The sequence below is a fragment of the Chinchilla lanigera genome, unplaced genomic scaffold (assembly GCF_000276665.1).
Source record: "Chinchilla lanigera isolate Chin_1 unplaced genomic scaffold, ChiLan1.0 scaffold00117, whole genome shotgun sequence".
In the NCBI taxonomy this organism is placed as follows: Eukaryota; Metazoa; Chordata; class Mammalia; order Rodentia; family Chinchillidae; genus Chinchilla; species Chinchilla lanigera.
The window spans coordinates 1,736,240-1,753,774 of NW_004955518.1; the positions used below are offsets into that span (position 1 = coordinate 1,736,240).

Below are 17,535 nucleotides of genomic sequence, written 5' to 3' on the forward strand. Positions count from 1 at the left end.
TTTATCTCTATTGCCAGTTAAATTGGTATCCTGAATGGAAAGAATTATGTCACAATTATTTTTGCAGTTACCTAACACTTGAAATTTTTTAGCATTTTTTACCATAATTTTCCTGTTTTGGTCCCTAATTCATATTAGTCAATTTATATTGTAGCCTAACAAAAGTTGATATTCAGGTTTTGCTCCTATTATCCCCAACTTCTGTGGGTGACATTTTGAAGCAACTTGAAATCATTCATGTATAAACTACAAGTTTGGAGATCTAGTAATGTAAAGTTTTACACATATTTTGAGGTCAAGGACAAAACTGATATATTGGCTATCTTAAAATAAAATCATTTTTAAAATATTGGCAATTATTTTGATAAGCTATTAGTACTTTTAAGTTTTGATATAGTAAAACCATCAGGGTGGTATTGTGTTATTGTTGGCAATCACTACTTTTAAGGTTACTATAATTTTTTTTGTAACTGTGATGACAGATGGTATGGCATTGATATTTTATAAAGCTCTATCTTCTAAATCCATATTCCCTTGTAATTTTCTGAGTTTATTCTTCTTGGGCTGTATTAAAGAGTTACTCAGGTGTTCTTGAGCTGAGTGTAGACTAATGAATTGGAATAGAGAACTGCTAATTGTAAAAGGTAGAAAGGATAGGAAAAAAGGATTTGAGAAAACCAGGTGATTTATGAGGACAGGAGATCTGTGGATATGCACATGATTTATTCCAGTCCCTGTCATTGTCTTTTTCACCTAGTTGGAATGAAAGCAGACAAAATATTTTCTTCAAATATCACCTTTTCATCTGGTTGTATGAATCTTCTAATAAATCTGTCTAAAGCTATGTGACCTCAACATAAGTGAAAGAACATCTAAAGTTTTACTTCAGAGTTTCAGAATCAAGATGTATTTATTAAATTTATTATTGGTAGCTACATGATAGTTTCCAAGGACATTAATGTTAAAAAGGTTAATAATACAAAATAATGACTAACACTTTTGAAAACTAGCAGTGTACTTTTATTGCTGTACTTAATACATGTAATAAGATTTATGCCTTTTGCTTGTTTTCATTGAAAGAAAACTTTATCTGTGAATCATTGGTTGTTTAGGAGGGTATTGTTTGATTTCCATGTGTTTATGGAGTTTTTGTGGTTTCTTTTAATATTAATTTCCAATTTCATTGGATTATGGTCAGATATTATGCATGGGATAATTTCAATTCCTTTGCATTTACTTAAGCATGTTCTGTGTGCTAGTATATGGTCTATTTTAGAGAATGTTCCCTGTGCAGCTGAAAAGAATATGTATTCTGATGATGTTGGGTGGAATAGTCTAAAAACATCCACTAAATCCATTTGTTCACAGATTTGCTTCAGTTCTGTTATTTCTTTGCTGATTTTTTGTCTAGTTCATCTATCTCTTTGTGATAATGGGGTACTGAGGTCTCCTGTTACAGTTGTGGTATTTTTATACAATGCAGTATTACTCAGCTATAGAGAAAGATAAACTTGAGGCTTTTATAGGTAAATGGATGCAACTCAAGACTATACTTATAAGTGAAATAAATCAGGCCTGCATGTGTAAACATTGTATTATCTCCCTAGTGTAAGAACCTGAAAGCATAAATAAAATCTGAAAGGTATAGTAGATATTGTGAAAGGAAAAGAAACTGCTCAATAGGAAAGAACAACTGGGATGAGGGAAAGGACAAAAGAAAGAAGGAAAGGAAAAAAATATATGTATATATACACAAGATAGCTAAGATAATTGTACTACTAATTTCTATTGGTTTATTAAAAGGACGAGTTAATGTTTAATTGTTTAACCAGTCTTGCATACTTATACCTGGTAATCTGAGCATCTACTTTAAAGATAACAATAAGCAATACACCAACCATTGTTGATCTCCTATCATCTTGTTTTGAAATTCTGTATCATTTTATAGTGTTTGTGTTGTTTTGTTTTTGTCTTTATTTTTGTTATCTTGTTTTGGTTCTTTTCTCTAGAAAATAAAAAAAGAAAATTTTATCAATAGGAGGACAGTGATTAGATTTCAAAGATGCTACATTTTCATTCTTTTCTCTTTTTTTCTCTTATTCTTCTTTCTTTTTGTCTTTCCTTTTTTGGGGTAGGAGTTCTGCTGTGAGTGGAATCCACCTGTGGTAGGGAAGAAACACAAGTACAAAATAGTCATCTCTTGAAAATAGACATTTCAATGTGTGATTATTTAGAAAAAGACTTACTTTGGGATTCCTAGAAGTTAACTCTGAGACGAAGATTCTTAAGTGATTTGTTATTACAGTCTTGCCTGGAGAAGTCAGTAGGGGAGGCAAGACTGATAAAAGGGAAAAAAGCAGCAAAGCAAGGCTGCAGTATCAAAGCCTTCTGAGGGAAGCAAACCTCCCAAAGAAAGACTTCAGTAAGAGCAATTGGAGGCAATACGATGCCTCTATGGGGAAAGGGCTGCTCAGGAAGGATAAAAAAAGATCTGAGAAGATTTGAGCAGAAAACTGGCTCTGTTATACAGTGTTTCATTGGAAGTTTTTCTTGGTAAAGCATTTCAAACTACAGATAGTGTCTCTTTAAGCCAATTATAAACGAAGAAATTGTTTTCAATATTTGAGACCTAACCTTAAATCAATGGATTAAGCCTTGTTGTTACAATAAAAATAAGAATTTGAGCTTGAAAGCAATGCAAGTTATGGCTGTACAGGGACAGAAAAAAAGAAAAGTCTGATAAGTGAATCTAATGTTAGAAGAATAAAAGGGAGGAGGGGAAAAGAAGGGGATTGAGATTTGTTATGCACATATACCAATCCCCTACAGTGAATGCAAATATTATGTACTGCAAACATGTACTAATGAAAGCCAAAAAGAAAGAAAGAAAGAGTCTAAATGAGCAAATGGTATTTTCGACGTAAATAGATTAAAGAAACAAGAGAGAATTATACCAGTTATTAAGAAACAGTGCCTGGGTAAACTACACTGATAAACTAATTGAGATTGAAAGGCTTAGAAAATAAATAATCTAAATTAATGAAACAAATAAAAGATGATCTTTGCCAATTTGCTTTATATAAATTTGTGTGATCCAAAAATTAAAATTTAAAACTAATAATATCAATGTTATCTAATTATTCAGCAAATTCAACAATACTTTGAAGAAATGGAGGTATCCTCAGAAAGATCACACTTTAAGAAATGAAAGACTCTTGAGAGTGCCTGTACACAGTGTCTGTGGCAAAGGTGGATTAAGAGGAAGTCATGAACTATATTTAGCCAAGGAGATATGCTGAAACCTGGCTAGATGTGTGCATGACAAGTTAACACTAGGTCACGGAAAACAAAACAATTCGCACAAACAGTAGACTTGCCATTTTTTCCCCACATCACATGCACAAAGTAGGACTATGGGTGCATGGAGAAGCAGTTTCAAAAACACCTTGAGGAAGTTAGAGACATTTACAGCAGGATTGCACGTCTTTCCTACACAGAATAATGTTGGGGAGTAATGAATAATAGCAGATGAAATGGATGCTGTGTCATGACTTATTTACTTTGGAAAAACATTTGAAAATTTGTCTTAGACCAGCAGTGTACTATCACTGCTTCTAAATTACCTTGTGCTGTGTAACTGAACAATGCTGGCAAATTTCTGTAATTTAAATATTTCATTCCAATTTTGACATGATTTTTATGCTAGGAGATTTCTGTGTAAGAAGCCCTTTAAAATTATTTATCAAATGAACTCTGGTTTTGCTTTTGGAGTACTTCATCTCATTAATTAAGGGGTCTTAGTCTCATTATTTCAAGTCTGTCTTTACTGGATTATGTAAACACAATCTTGTCATTACCAAATCATATGCTATTTTTATTTTTCTAAAGATCTAGAGCTCACAGCCATCTCTTAAATGGAACATTACAGAAAAGAAAAAGCAATTTGGACCATCACATTCTTAGCTATGCATTGAATAAATCTATTAGTATTTGTTTCAATTTACTTTTTTATGTGTTGGTCACAGTTCAGTAACATTTAAGAAAATGTTCTATAGTAGCTAATGTGATGCAGAATTGTTACGTACATTACCAACTTTATTAACAAAAAAATCCACTTCCCTCATATACACATTATGAATTCAAATAACATGTTATGTGTGACAGACATATAATTTCTAGTCATTAGTTTTAGCAATCATTAGCTTAGTTAATGAAAAACTTCTGATCATTAGTTTTAGTAATCATTAGCTTAGTTAATGAAAAATATAATATTTATAATAGTTAAAATATGAATGACTAACATATGAATAGCTAGCAAGTCAAAACCCGTCTTGTGAATCACAGATTACCACTTCTAAGAGTGCCAAATTATTATATATTAATATAGTTCTTTAATAATTTTATAGATAAATAGTTAAGATGATAAGGAACTAAAAGTCTCAGTTCCAGTCTTGTGTGAATTTTTCTTAACATCACCTTTGTGCTTTATTTAATTTATGTGTTTTTATTTTTTATTAGTACATGTCTGCAATACATAATGATTATGTTTATCATAAGGAGTTGGTCCATGTACATAACACATCTTAATTCTTTTTTCATCCTCTACCCTTCCATCATCCCGTGCTCCTTCCAAATTTTGATCCCCTTTACATTTGAAAACTCTGTTTCCATTTTTTATTCAATTCTTTTCTTCATCCTCTTTTTACTCCTTCTTCTTCTTCTTCCCTACACCTCTTGTTTCTTTCCCATTTGAAAAGGATCTCCCTACCTCCTATTATCTTTTATTTTTCTGTTTATTTATATTTTGTGTTTCTCATATAAGAGAAATTGCAATACTTAAGCTTGTGGGTCTGATTTATTTTACTTAATATTATGCTCTCACGGTGCATCCATTTACCTATGAACTCCTTGAGTGAACTTTAAAATATTCAAAAACAATATTTTAAATAGATTCCATTTAACATAACCAAAATGTTTGGAGACTTACTCTTCTGCAGTATTGCCTATGCAACATGTTATGCAGTGTTATTTATTTTTAACTAACTCTTTGACTAAGATGATAGATTAAATATAGAAAAGAATTATTAATTATTCATAGTAAAGTTTATCCTTAGAACCATTTTGTTTTAATGCCATGTAGATAATATAGGAATTTCACCTTCAATTCTGCAACTGATGAACTATGTGACTAGCTCTTATACAGCTTATATAACCTGTCTAAGCCTCAGTTCTATCATCTGTAAATCAAGGATAATAACATATACCTTAAACCATTATTTTGAGGTTGATTGAATAAAATAATGTAAACAATTTGACAAATAGGGCATAACTCAGTTGTCCAGCACATTACTACTGTTTATTGTTTTTATTTAATATTTTTAGTGTTTTTGAAAATAGCAGGATTAATCAATTGACTGGGATTAACATGGTCTAAAAGGTAACATGTAGATTATTTATATTGCCATGAAAGTATCCATGGTGGCTGATATGACTGTCTTGAATATGTATCATCTTGTCCTTTCTGTAATTAAAAAGATATAGCTTACAAGTAAATACCAGTTTCTTACATTGGTCAACTCTAATTTGCTCATAGATTGCATATGTGGTAGGTCATATTTTTAAATATTAATTATGAGACTTTCTTCTGTCTACTTCCTTACATTATTTACATTTTCCTGATCTTTTAGATAATAGTACATAGGAGGCTAGGATGATGACAGATATTCCTGAGAAGTAAGAGGTAATTTTCCACCTATGAGCTTCATATTAAGATTTTTTAAAATCCATGCTAGAAACAATTTTCTTAAAACCACAGCTTTAGAAGATTTGTTATCTTGAATGCTAAAAAAGTATTTTTTTGCTGAGTTCCTCAAAGCATAGAGAACCATGAAAGATTTGAAAGATTCAGTTTATACCAGAAATTTTCTGAGTGGGAAGAATAAATGGATAGATGCCCCAAAGAGATAAAAGCCAGATATAGAGAGAACTAAATAGGACCAGAAGAAGTTTGGTGACTGGATAAGGAAGCTGATCACTTTGACTAGAGAAAAAAGGTGCAGATATCACACAGACAGAAGAGCATATACAAGACCAGGAAGAACAGATTGTGTTTCTTCAGAGGCAAGTGAAGTCAGAGAATGGCATCCTAGAAAGAGTTCTGCCTCTGATGACAAACAATTTAAATCCTCCAAAAACTTAGACCACTTTTAAGCAGAATAAAATGAGAAAGAATTATAACTGAGTGTTCATCTAAAAGACAGGATTTAAAACCAGAAGCATGTGTAAGAAAGACCATATGATAATTTGATGATGGTTTGAGTGTGTCCTCCAAAGGTTCCTGTGCTGAAGGTTTGGTCTATAGTGTAATGGTGTTGGGTGCCTCTACATTAAAGAGGCAGGATCTAATGGGAGGTCCCTTAGGTCACTGGGGCATGTGTTCATAGTTTTCCTAGGACCCCAGTTAGTTTCCATAGGCTCTTTGGTTCCATTGGAAACTGGGCTCTGACTCTTTCCCTCTAGTACCATTCCCTGCTCTTCTTCCTGGCCACAATGAAATGAGCAGCTTTTCTCTCACACATCCTTCCACCATGACATTCCTGCCTTGGAGCCAGCTGACTAAGCACTAAAATCTCTGAAACTATGGTCTGGGATATAGGTCAGTGGCACAACACCTGCCTGGCAAATGCAGGGTCATGAGTTTGATTCCCGGTAGTAAAAAAGAAATCCTCTGAAACTGTGAGAAAAATAAACTTGTCCTCCTCCAAATTGTATATGTTGCATATTTGGTCTCATGACAGAAAGCTGACTAATACAAAAAACTGGCACCAGAGAAGTGAGGTTGTTGCTGTGATTATACCTGGTCATGTTGTTTAGAAGTTTTTTGAACTGGTGTGTGGGAAGAGGTTGGAAAGGTTTGGAGATCTGAGCTAAAGACTCCCTAAGATGCTGTATACAGAACCTTAAGGTTATTTTTTGTTGCAGCTCAGAAGACCAGAATGCTCATAGATATGTGGACATTAAAGGCTAGACTCATGAGATTTCAGTTGAAAATGAGAACTATTGGGAGTGGGACTATGGCCAAGCATGTTATGCTCTGTAAAAGCGTTTACATTTTATCTATGTCTTAAAACTTTATGTAAGATTGAATTTAAAGGTGGTGGACAAATTGATCTGGTAAGGAAATTTCAAGGCAGATTAATGTTCAGGCTATACTAGGAGCACTACTGGCTATTTATAACTAGATGTGTAAAAGGAATTGGTACCAAAAAGCAGAGCGAAAGTATTTGAAAAATTTAAACTTTGGTCTGAGAAAAATCTCATGTAAAATTGGGGTCAAATGAAGTGTGGTTGCTGAAGAGATTAGCATCATATTTTAAAAAGCAAGTACTTTAAACTGAGATGAGAAGAAAACTGCCTTGATGGCATCTTAGGAAATTGTCAGGACCCAACACATTGTCATTCAACAGTGCAAAATTATGAACTTTTCATTTGAGAAGAGAGCTCCTGGGTCCCCCTCTTGAGAAGGGCCACCTAGAAAATTGATTCCTTAGGATTCAGTTCACCATGTACAACCAGCCAGGCACTCAGAGATTGCTGAGACCATAATCAGTGGGGTCCAGCCACAGCTTGAGCTGGCAGCAGACGTTGGCTTTGTTCATGTGATACTGGCTGGTCAGGCATGCAGAACAACAGAGTTGTAAGGGATAGAAGCATCTAGATTTCAAAGACAGGTCTGGGAGGCCAATGAGTGTGCCTCTGAGAGAGGGATGTAGGAGCTACAGAAAGGAAACTGAAAGTGCAGAGAAGACCCAGGAAAGATGGAGATGCCAGCCCCAGGAAACATGGAATTTTACAGGCACTCACAGTTAAGTGTTTGCATAGTCTTTGAGCAGACTTTAACTTAGATTTTTAGGCAGCAGTAGAACTGTTGAAATTTTACAGAGAGGATTATTAAATTTTTGGTTACATGCAGGATACTTCTATCATGTTGGGTAGAATTATTAACGTGTTACTTTGTTTATTTGGACGTTAAATATGGTTTAAACAGATGTGTTCTAGTGTCAAGTTGACCGGAGGTGGAATGTGATAGTTAAGCTTAGTTGTCAATTTGACTGGCTTGTGTGGTGATAGTGGTATGACATTGGGTACTATAGCAGGTCCCTGGCCCCTTCCTCTCTGGCATTATTCCCCTGGTTTTCTCCCTGATCACTATGAAATGTGCAGTTTTACTCCACCATTCCCTCTGCCATGACGTTCCTATTTTGGAGCAAGTCAGTCCTGGACTGAATCCTCTGAAACTGTGAGCCAAAAAACCTATCCTCCATTACACAGTATATATCAAGTATTTGGCCAGTAATAAAAAGCTGATTAATGCAAGACCCCATGCCAGAGCTGGTGCTATATTGTTTGGATATTCAGCCTCCAGAACTGTGAACTGAATAAATCTCTTTTCTCTATAAGTACCCAGCCTCAGTTATTTTATTTTGTAACAAAAGAGACAAAAGAACACTAAGCATAAGAGCTCATATTCTAAATTAGGTCCAATTATATGAAAATAAAAATTACTTCAATTTTTCAACTTTATAGCTATACTAAAATAGTATATCTACTAAATAATCAGAGTTGCAGTTACCTAAAGATTTCATTTTTCTTAATCTGAAAGCCTTCATTATTTGATGTAGTTTTCAAGATTAGAGAGAGGAAAAGTTTTCTCTTTCAAGTATTGTAATTGTCATAATATTTTAAAATATGTGCATGTTATTACTAAGGATATTTTGAAAAACTACATGGAATATTGCTTTCTCAAGTCCTCTGTTGAAACAGAGTAAACCTATTTGATTTGTGTCTTAATTGAAAAGTGAATTTTCAAATATATAACTTTAGGGATCATCTTGACCTGACTGCACCCATTTTGAATTGTAGCTGCCATAACTGCTTCTGCAAAACATTGGACTATTTTCCCTGTATAGTTTTCCAGAATACTGGACATAAACAAAAGCATTATCATGGTATGTGGAACTTTATGACTGGACTCTGGCACTGTTAGTGCCAGGTGTATATCTAACATCATTCGTGTTAGCTTGAGATAAAACCAGACACATTATGACTCCAATGAAATTCACTTTAAGTGTCCAATCTTGCACTCAACTTGCAGAGACCCACTGGTCTTGCTACCAACCTTAACTATGCTTGTATCAGTAAATACTTTAAAACTGCTCTGTCATTTCTGGATCTGTCTGCTTCTCTCTTGTGTCCACTGACACATTTTGCTTCTAGCAGCCAGCTTTTTCATGCTGGATTCTCTTGAAGCAATAACTCAAGGTATTAGTTATTGTCTGAGTTTGTGAGTTTCTTGTTGCTGAGACAAAATATGCAATACCTAGAAGTTAAAGGAAGAACGGTTTACTTCACAGTTTGTAGAGGTTTCAGTCCATAGTTAGCTCACTCCAAGGCAAAGCAACATAGTAAATGGGCATCACAGAGGAGAAACACTTCATGATGTGGCAGTCAAGAGGCAGCAAGGAACAAGCAGGCCTGCCTCCCCTCTCTCCCTTTATAGTCCATCCAGGATATAAGCCTATTGATTGGTGCCAATCACACCCAGAATTATGTTAAACCAATCAGTGGACTAATTTAGTACTACAGACCCTTAATCCCAGTATCACACCCTAATACCAGCCAGCTCCAAAAAGCTCCACCTATGAACACACGAGGCTTTAGGGGAGACGTTTAGATAAAAGCCATAACAGTTACCATGTACAACTATTTTGAATCCCATTAAATATTTTAAAAGGTTTAGATAACTAGAATTTTTCTTTCACAAACCACAGCTAAACCTATAAAGTCTGAAAAATATTAACATGCAAATTATATTAAAATATACTTATATAATCAGCATCTGGTTCTGCCTTGTCTCCAGTTAAACATTATGGATACTCCCCACAATCTGTAGGCTTAACCAGTTTCATTTGTAGCTGTGTTTCTGAGCCATGGACCAAAGCTGATTATGTTACAGGATAAGCCATTTGAAGTATTAACCATGGTAAGCCATGCTAAACCATGCTAAGACTATTAACATTAGACATAATGAGATTATTAATATCAGATTTTACATCTACTACACTCTTACTGAATCTCAGGCATATATAAAGGTGAGGAGAAAGTGGATTTGAAATATCTTTTTGATGTTGTTTCTTTGAAATCATTTAATCCTACAAGTGGATATTTAAAAGCTGTATCTTTAAATTAATATTTGATTTTTGCTTCTAAGTGTTTGACTCAATGAAATCATGAAAGAGAGTACTTTTATCTTAAAAAGGCACATTAACTTTGATTTGTTGCCCCTGAACAGATATATATATATGGGAGGGGAAATAGATAAATATTATATATATATAATGTAGTTGTCAACACTTCTTTTAAGATTTTATGTTTGTTTGATATGTTATAACTTTAGTTACAGGATATGAATAATTTATAGACAGGAAAATGAACAAAAGAACTTATGCATTGCAACACTAAAATTTATTTAACAACAAAGAAAATGGTTACTACCTTCTTGGATAAGAAAGAAAACAGTAAAATGTCTAAGGGATTAAACATATAACAACATTATTGTGAATATTAATATTTATGGGCTACTATAAAGGCATTTATAAAAAAGAAAGATTTAATGAAAAGTTTGAAACAGATAACCATTTTTAATATCTCAACTTAAATCACTGAAAATTCAATTGTTTATTTTCTTCTAAATTTTTATAGGGTATTGAATACAAGGCTAGTCAATACTATATTTTTATAAATGGGCATTCTCAATATAATATAGGCTGCACACTGTAAATATTCACAGAGACTCTTTCACTATTCTCCTGGAAGGATTGCTGTTGTCTATTTAGTGCTATTCATTATAAGGTTGGAAAAATACTTTAACCAATGGATAACTGATTTTAAAAGAGAAAATATATCTGCCATTAATACAGTGGTTTGACAGTGGTTGCTTAAGAAACCAAAAGATTTTCTTAATATTCTGTCCCAAAATTTTGGTTGGCATGGTCTCTGTTGACATTACACTATGGCAATGTCAGTTTTTCATTCCTATAGATTTCCTTAGATTGGCTGCAGTTTTTTCCAGTTGTCGAATGTTCCATTGCCATTGTCTTCTATTTGACTGAAGCTTGTTCACTTGACAATGTAAACGCTTTAGAATTGCATCATATCTCTTATACTGTACCTAATGAAAGAATAGAACACATCAATAGATAATGTGAGGAATAACTAGTAAACAGCCATAAGGGATATTTTGACTACTCAAAAGAGGAAAGAACTTGATTAAAAATATTCATTGTAAAGAACAATAAACAGTAATTATATAATTAACACTTATGCTATAGTGTTAAATTCTCATGGTACTTTATGATGTGGATACTTTTATCCTCAGTTTTTCAGAAAGAAATCAAAGATGAAAAACTTGACCAATAATAACAGGTGGTGAGTGATGATGATGTTTGAGATTTAAAGTCAAATGAAGCATCGATGATGGAATATGTTCTATTTGTCAAGGCAATTACCCAGTATGAAACTAAATTTGATCTGAGGCTTCCTCCTTACATTTAATGAACTGCAACCTAACTTAGCATGTAAATTGAGCTTAACCAAGTTTTATTATTATAAATTAATAAACTGACAGTATGACAAAGACTACGGACTCCTTCACAGAATATTTTTAAATGCATAAAGATAATAAAAGGTAACTAATAGCATTGAAACCATTATGCAGCAGAGGAACTGGAACAGGAGCAACCTAAGCATTTGAAAACACTACTATAAGAACAAAGAAGAATTTGTCAGCTAACATTTCACATAAATTACTATAAGATTTATATATTTTTTAAGTTTTTGGTTTTTATTATATCTGCATAATTAGAGAATTAATTCTAATTGATGGATTGGGCCTGTTGATATGTTGGCAAAACAAAAAATGACTAAACGCCTAGAAATAAATTAGAATAAAATAAAATATATTAAATAATGAAACCATATCCAAAAGATTTTTATACATTGAATATACTCAAGAGGGTATTTCTCTATACATACTGTATATATTCTATATACATATATCCATTGATAATCTAAGTAAATATATTCATAAAAGAGAATATAGTCACTAAAAATGCTTATATTCCTGTTCATCAGATATATTAATAGAAATAAAATAACTAGTTCAAATTTTTTGTTAATAAACTTTGTTAAATATAATCTGGCCCACTTCTAAAATTATTCTTAATAGTTAAGCTATGAAATATACAATGGAGCAGAGTAGAGATGTGCAAAGTCCCCTTAGGAGAGCTCTAGATTTCCAGCCACAGCTAGATATCACAAGACTTATTAATATATCTAAAGAAATAATAAACCATCAGAACGGGTTTGTGAGGAATGCTGTATAAAACAGGTTCATGAAGGAAGTATGGGGAGCTCCCATTCAGGTACTATCTAACTGACAAGTGAAATTTTGTTATGGAGGTTGGCTCCGTAAATACCCACAGCCAGAAGTAAACACTCAAACCCAGAGAACTGATTTGATTTCCATGTTCACTAACTCACCTTGAGATAATGTGATTCCAAAGCAGTAGTTTTCCCATGGAGAGAAGACTGATGACTGACATATTACCTGGTTTCCTTGAAAGTTTTATTATTATAAATTAATAAACTGGCATAAATTCTATATATCAGTTACTTGCAAACTCTACTACATCTCTCCTGGGCTACCTGAGTGTAAGACAATCAGATTAAGTTTCTAAATTCACAAGGCTAAAAGGCAGTTTTTGTCCAGAAGTGGCTTCAGGAAGACAAAGATCACCCCCTGAGCTTCCTTGAAGGCCAGCCATATGTGAGCTTCTATTCGTAGTATTCTCCTCTGATAGGTCTTAGTGTTAAAAATTTGATGACCCTCAAGCAGGTAAGGATGTAGTGGTTCTTTAGAGAATAAGGCTTTTGGATCTAGGATATCATTACTCTTCATATTTATTGTTGATAACTAGGGAGAAATAAAAACTAGAGAGGTAGGTATGGTACCTACAAAACACATTGAAAAAAAGGAACAAACCCTACAAAATCAGAATCACATTTTGGTCCTTATTTGTTCTCAGTTTCTCACACCAGGGAGACAATGAGATTTTAAACATGTGAGTCCAATTTATTTCGTTAAGCATATGTTCTCAAGTTGCACCCATTTACCTAGAAATGCTTCAAATTTATCCTTCTTTATGGTCAAGTAGTATATGTATATATATATATATAACTTGAGATATATATATATCAAGTTATATATATATATCTCACGATATATATATATATATATATTCCCACATCTTCTTTATCCATTACTCAGTTGATGGGCATTTGGGTTGTTCCCACAATTTTGCTATTGCAAACTGTGCTGCTATAAACATGGGTACCCATATATCACTGTCATATGATGTTTTTAATTCTTCTGGGAAAACACCCAGAAGGGGAATAGCTGGGTCGAATGGGACCTCTAATCCTAGTTTTTTGAAGAATCTCCACACTGATTTCCACAGTGGTTACACCAGTATACACTCCTAACAACAGTACAGAAGGGTTCTTTTCTCCCAACAGCCACACTAGTATTTGTTACTGATTGATTTCTTGATGATGGCCTTTCTTTCTGTAGTGAGATGGAATCTCATGATTGTTTTAATTTGCATCTATCTCTCTAATAACCAGTGGTGTTGAATTTTTTTTCATATATGTATTTGTCACCTGTATTTCTTCATCTAAGAAGTGTGTATTCATCTCAGATACCCATATTTGGATTTGTTCTTTAAATTTGGAGTGTCTGATTTTTTTCAATTCTTTATATGTTGTAGATATAAACCCTCTGTCTGAAGGACAACTGGCTAAAATTTTTCTCACTCTGTGGCTGTCTTTTAATTCTGTTGATGATTCCTTTTATTGTACAAAAGCTTTTTAATAGGATGAGATCCCAGTTATTGATTCTTTGTATTTCTTCCTGTGCTATTGGGGTTCTGTTCATGAAATCTTTGCCTACACCTATGTCTTCAAGAGTTATACCTATTCTCTCTTCCAGCAGATTTAGTGTTTCTGTTTGAATATTTAGATCTTTGATCCATTTTGACTTTAGTCTAGTGCATGGTGACAGACATGCATCTAGTTTTAGTCTTAGGCATGTAGAGAGCCAGTTCTGAGTAGAATAATAGCAACTGGTGGCTGGGAAAGCAGGAAAGAAGCGGGTGAGGAAATCTTGAATGAGTAAATATAACTGGGAGGTACAATTCTGGTCTCCCCTGGTACAGTACAGTGATTGTAGTTAACACTAAAACTCTGTATATTTCAAAATAGCTAGAAGAGATGATTTTGAATGTTCTTACCACAAGTAAGTGGTAAGAGATGATATATGTTTAAGGTAATGTATATGATAATCACCTTGATTTGATCATTATGAAATGCACATGTGAAATGAAACATCATATAGTGTCCTATAGATATGTGTAATTATTATGTCAATGAAAAGTAAAAATTAAAAAAGATTAAAAGAAGTTGCTATGAGTTTTAATATGTACCCTTAACATATTACAATTTATCTTCAATTATTATTATACCACTTCACGTAAAATATAAGAATGTTATAAGAAAGGGCTATGATTGAGACATAGCTTATTGTATATAGTGATAAAACACAACATAATTTTTATCTTTAAATATCAACTGATTTTTAAATTGTTCAAGAAAAATTCTCATTTATTTGCCCAATATTTTCCATTTCCATTCCTTTCCAGTACCATTTCTTTTCAGCTTTAAGAACTTTCACATTTCTTATAATACAAGGCTACTGGAAACAAATTCATTAGCTTTTACTTGAAAAATTATTTCATTCTTGTTTTTGAAAAATATTTTAAAAGAAGATATGCAAGATAGATGTCTGAGAATAAAATTGCTACCCCTGCTTGCTTTCGGGGTCCTCGTACATGAAATATTGTTTTCCATCCTTTGATTTTGAGTCTGTGAATAAATATCTTGTCCTTATTCCAGTTTTTGTCTTAGCACTTAGTTCTGGAAATGGTATTCACTCCTAAGATTTGGCAGTAGAGTGAAATAGGGAGATTCCGTAGTGAGAAGATACTTAAGTCTCTAAATTGAGCTCATCAGTCTACTAAGTGCTGCTTCCAAACAGCTCTTAAGAGTTTTATCTCTGTGTACATGCAGTTTCACTTACAAGGAAGGATGTGAAGGGAATTAATATGCAAATGTGAGGTTCCTAACAAATCCAAATGGAATATTTTCCCAATTATCTTCATGAGGAAGTAGTCATAAAATGTAAAATTATTTTAAATGTAAGATATTGTTGTTAGTTGTGTCACAATTATTAAGATACAGTGATACCTTGGTTCACAAATTTAATTTGTTTTACAGTTTTAGCAAAGATGGCCATGTTTGTGTTTTTGTAGGAAACATGGCAGTGGTCATGTTTGTGTCCCTATGCAGAGTTTGCAAACAAAACCAAAATTTTGCTAAATACTTCTGTTTGTGAATTAAACTGTCTGCAAACAAAAGCATTCATGGACCAAAGTACCACTGTATTTGCATGAACCAAAGTACCACTCCAAATCTTGGTGCAAAAGGTGCTTACTCCAAAATTACTTTAAAAAAAAACCAAGGAAACCATTTAAATTATATCAGATGTAATATGGTTATACAAGTTAGGGTATAATCATACTGTGGAATATTTTGTAGCAATTAAAAATCTATTGCCCAATATATGCTAATATGAAAAATCCATAAGGGAGACTATTAAGTAAATCTGTTGCTAAATTATATGGATGGTAATTTATATAATCTTTGTTCACCCACAGGGTGTGTACCATTTATAAGAGTGATGAGACTGAGGAATGTGGCAGGGAGTAGTTTCAAAGCAATTATCACCTCCCCTCTAATGTTTAAATTTTTATCAAAGAGAACATATTCCTAGCAATTAAAGCAATTTTTAAATAAGTTTGAGAGAAACAGAGTCCAACAGATCTGGATTCATATCCTGCTTTGTTATTTATCCTTAGCCATACACCTTTTTAAACATATTTAAATTTTCTGAAATTCTGTAAAAATGTCATGATATTTAAATAAGAGAGCCTATATAAATTACTTGAAAAATATCAGGAACTCAACTAATAAAAATAGACAATAATACTGAACATAGGATCTTGTCCATTCTACAAAACAGAATAATTTGTTACCATGTAACCTACCTAACTACCTGAATAATTCTTATCTTTCCTTTAGCTTACATTTTCCTTGGTACTCTAGTTTTTTGTCATAGGACTGGCTTCTAGCTACGTAATCATTTCTATCGCTGACAGCATATATGAATGCATTTGTCAATTATATTGCTGTGTGTCAGTTGTGCAGTTGCACTGTATATTGTAAACATGCTTTGTTCATGACTTCTCATAACTCTGAAAGTGCATTGATGTTTTCCTCTATCCTTTGAAATTTTGAGCTAAGATTATACAAAATTTAGGCAAGACTAAGTCGTGTTTTACACAATGTGTGTTATAACAAAACACTGCTTATAGCATTATCATTTGCTAAAAGCTGCTCTGGTTCGAACTGCTCCAGTTTCCTCTTGAATTTGACAAAGAACACTTTAAATTTTTGCATCAAAAATCACTGATTATTGCTTAGTGCTCTGTATTTGAAGCTTTGTGTTTCTATGCTTTGTATTTTTGCTTACCCCATTTTTTGTCAATGACTCATAGCTTATCTTTATTCTCTTTTTTATCTTTAGCTCCCTCCTTCCAAAATATATAAAGATACAACAGAGGGTGGGGGAGACATTTTGAGATATTTGGATATGCTTTTGAAATTTAAATAAATCCTAGAAATACTAAAAACATTTGACAGAAAAATACTGAATTTCAAGAGCCATTTCCATTTTTCTGAACTAAAAATGTAAAAGCAATGTTAACATAAAAACTAAAATATGCAAGGCACAAAATGTTAGAAAGCATCAAATATTAGAACATGAATGCTATAGTTCAGGCAAAAGATGACCCTTGAATTACATGTATCAGGGCCATGACTAAGTATATTCAGAAGAGAGAGAAAATAAGAAACAAAAGAAACAAAAGAAGAAATAATAGTAATCTGGCATTTGAATTCATTGTCTTTTTAAAGACTGGCTCTTTTGGGAAAGAAATTATTCACATCAATGATCAACTCTTATGAAGCAGTTAGTACAATTGTTGAAAAAAAAATGATGTTCCCAAGACAGCAGTGTGACTGTATTTGTCATTTTGATAACAGTAAATATTGCAATTATATAAAGCACTGACCAAAATCATATCCACAAACATGTGCATCTGGGCTCAGACTGATGCTTATATATGCTTACATATGCTCTCTGGCATCACAAGTCTTTGTTTACAAACAGACAAGTGGCTGGCATTCTGGTCTTAACTCGAGACTTGGGTCATAAGTTAAATCTAAAATTCTGATCATAAC

General features: G+C 33.0%; 1 protein-coding gene across 1 annotated transcript in view; it reads right to left on the reverse strand.

The window, feature by feature from the left end:
* Positions 1–10,592: 10,592 nt before the first annotated feature.
* Ccdc122 (coiled-coil domain containing 122) overlaps positions 10,593–17,535 on the reverse strand; it is a 29,435-nt gene continuing 22,492 nt past the window's right edge. The window contains exon 5 of the mRNA XM_005409072.1: positions 10,593–11,230. Coding sequence (XP_005409129.1) covers positions 11,081–11,230 — 150 coding nt within the window. The 3' untranslated portion in view covers positions 10,593–11,080. The remainder of the gene's footprint in view (positions 11,231–17,535) is intronic.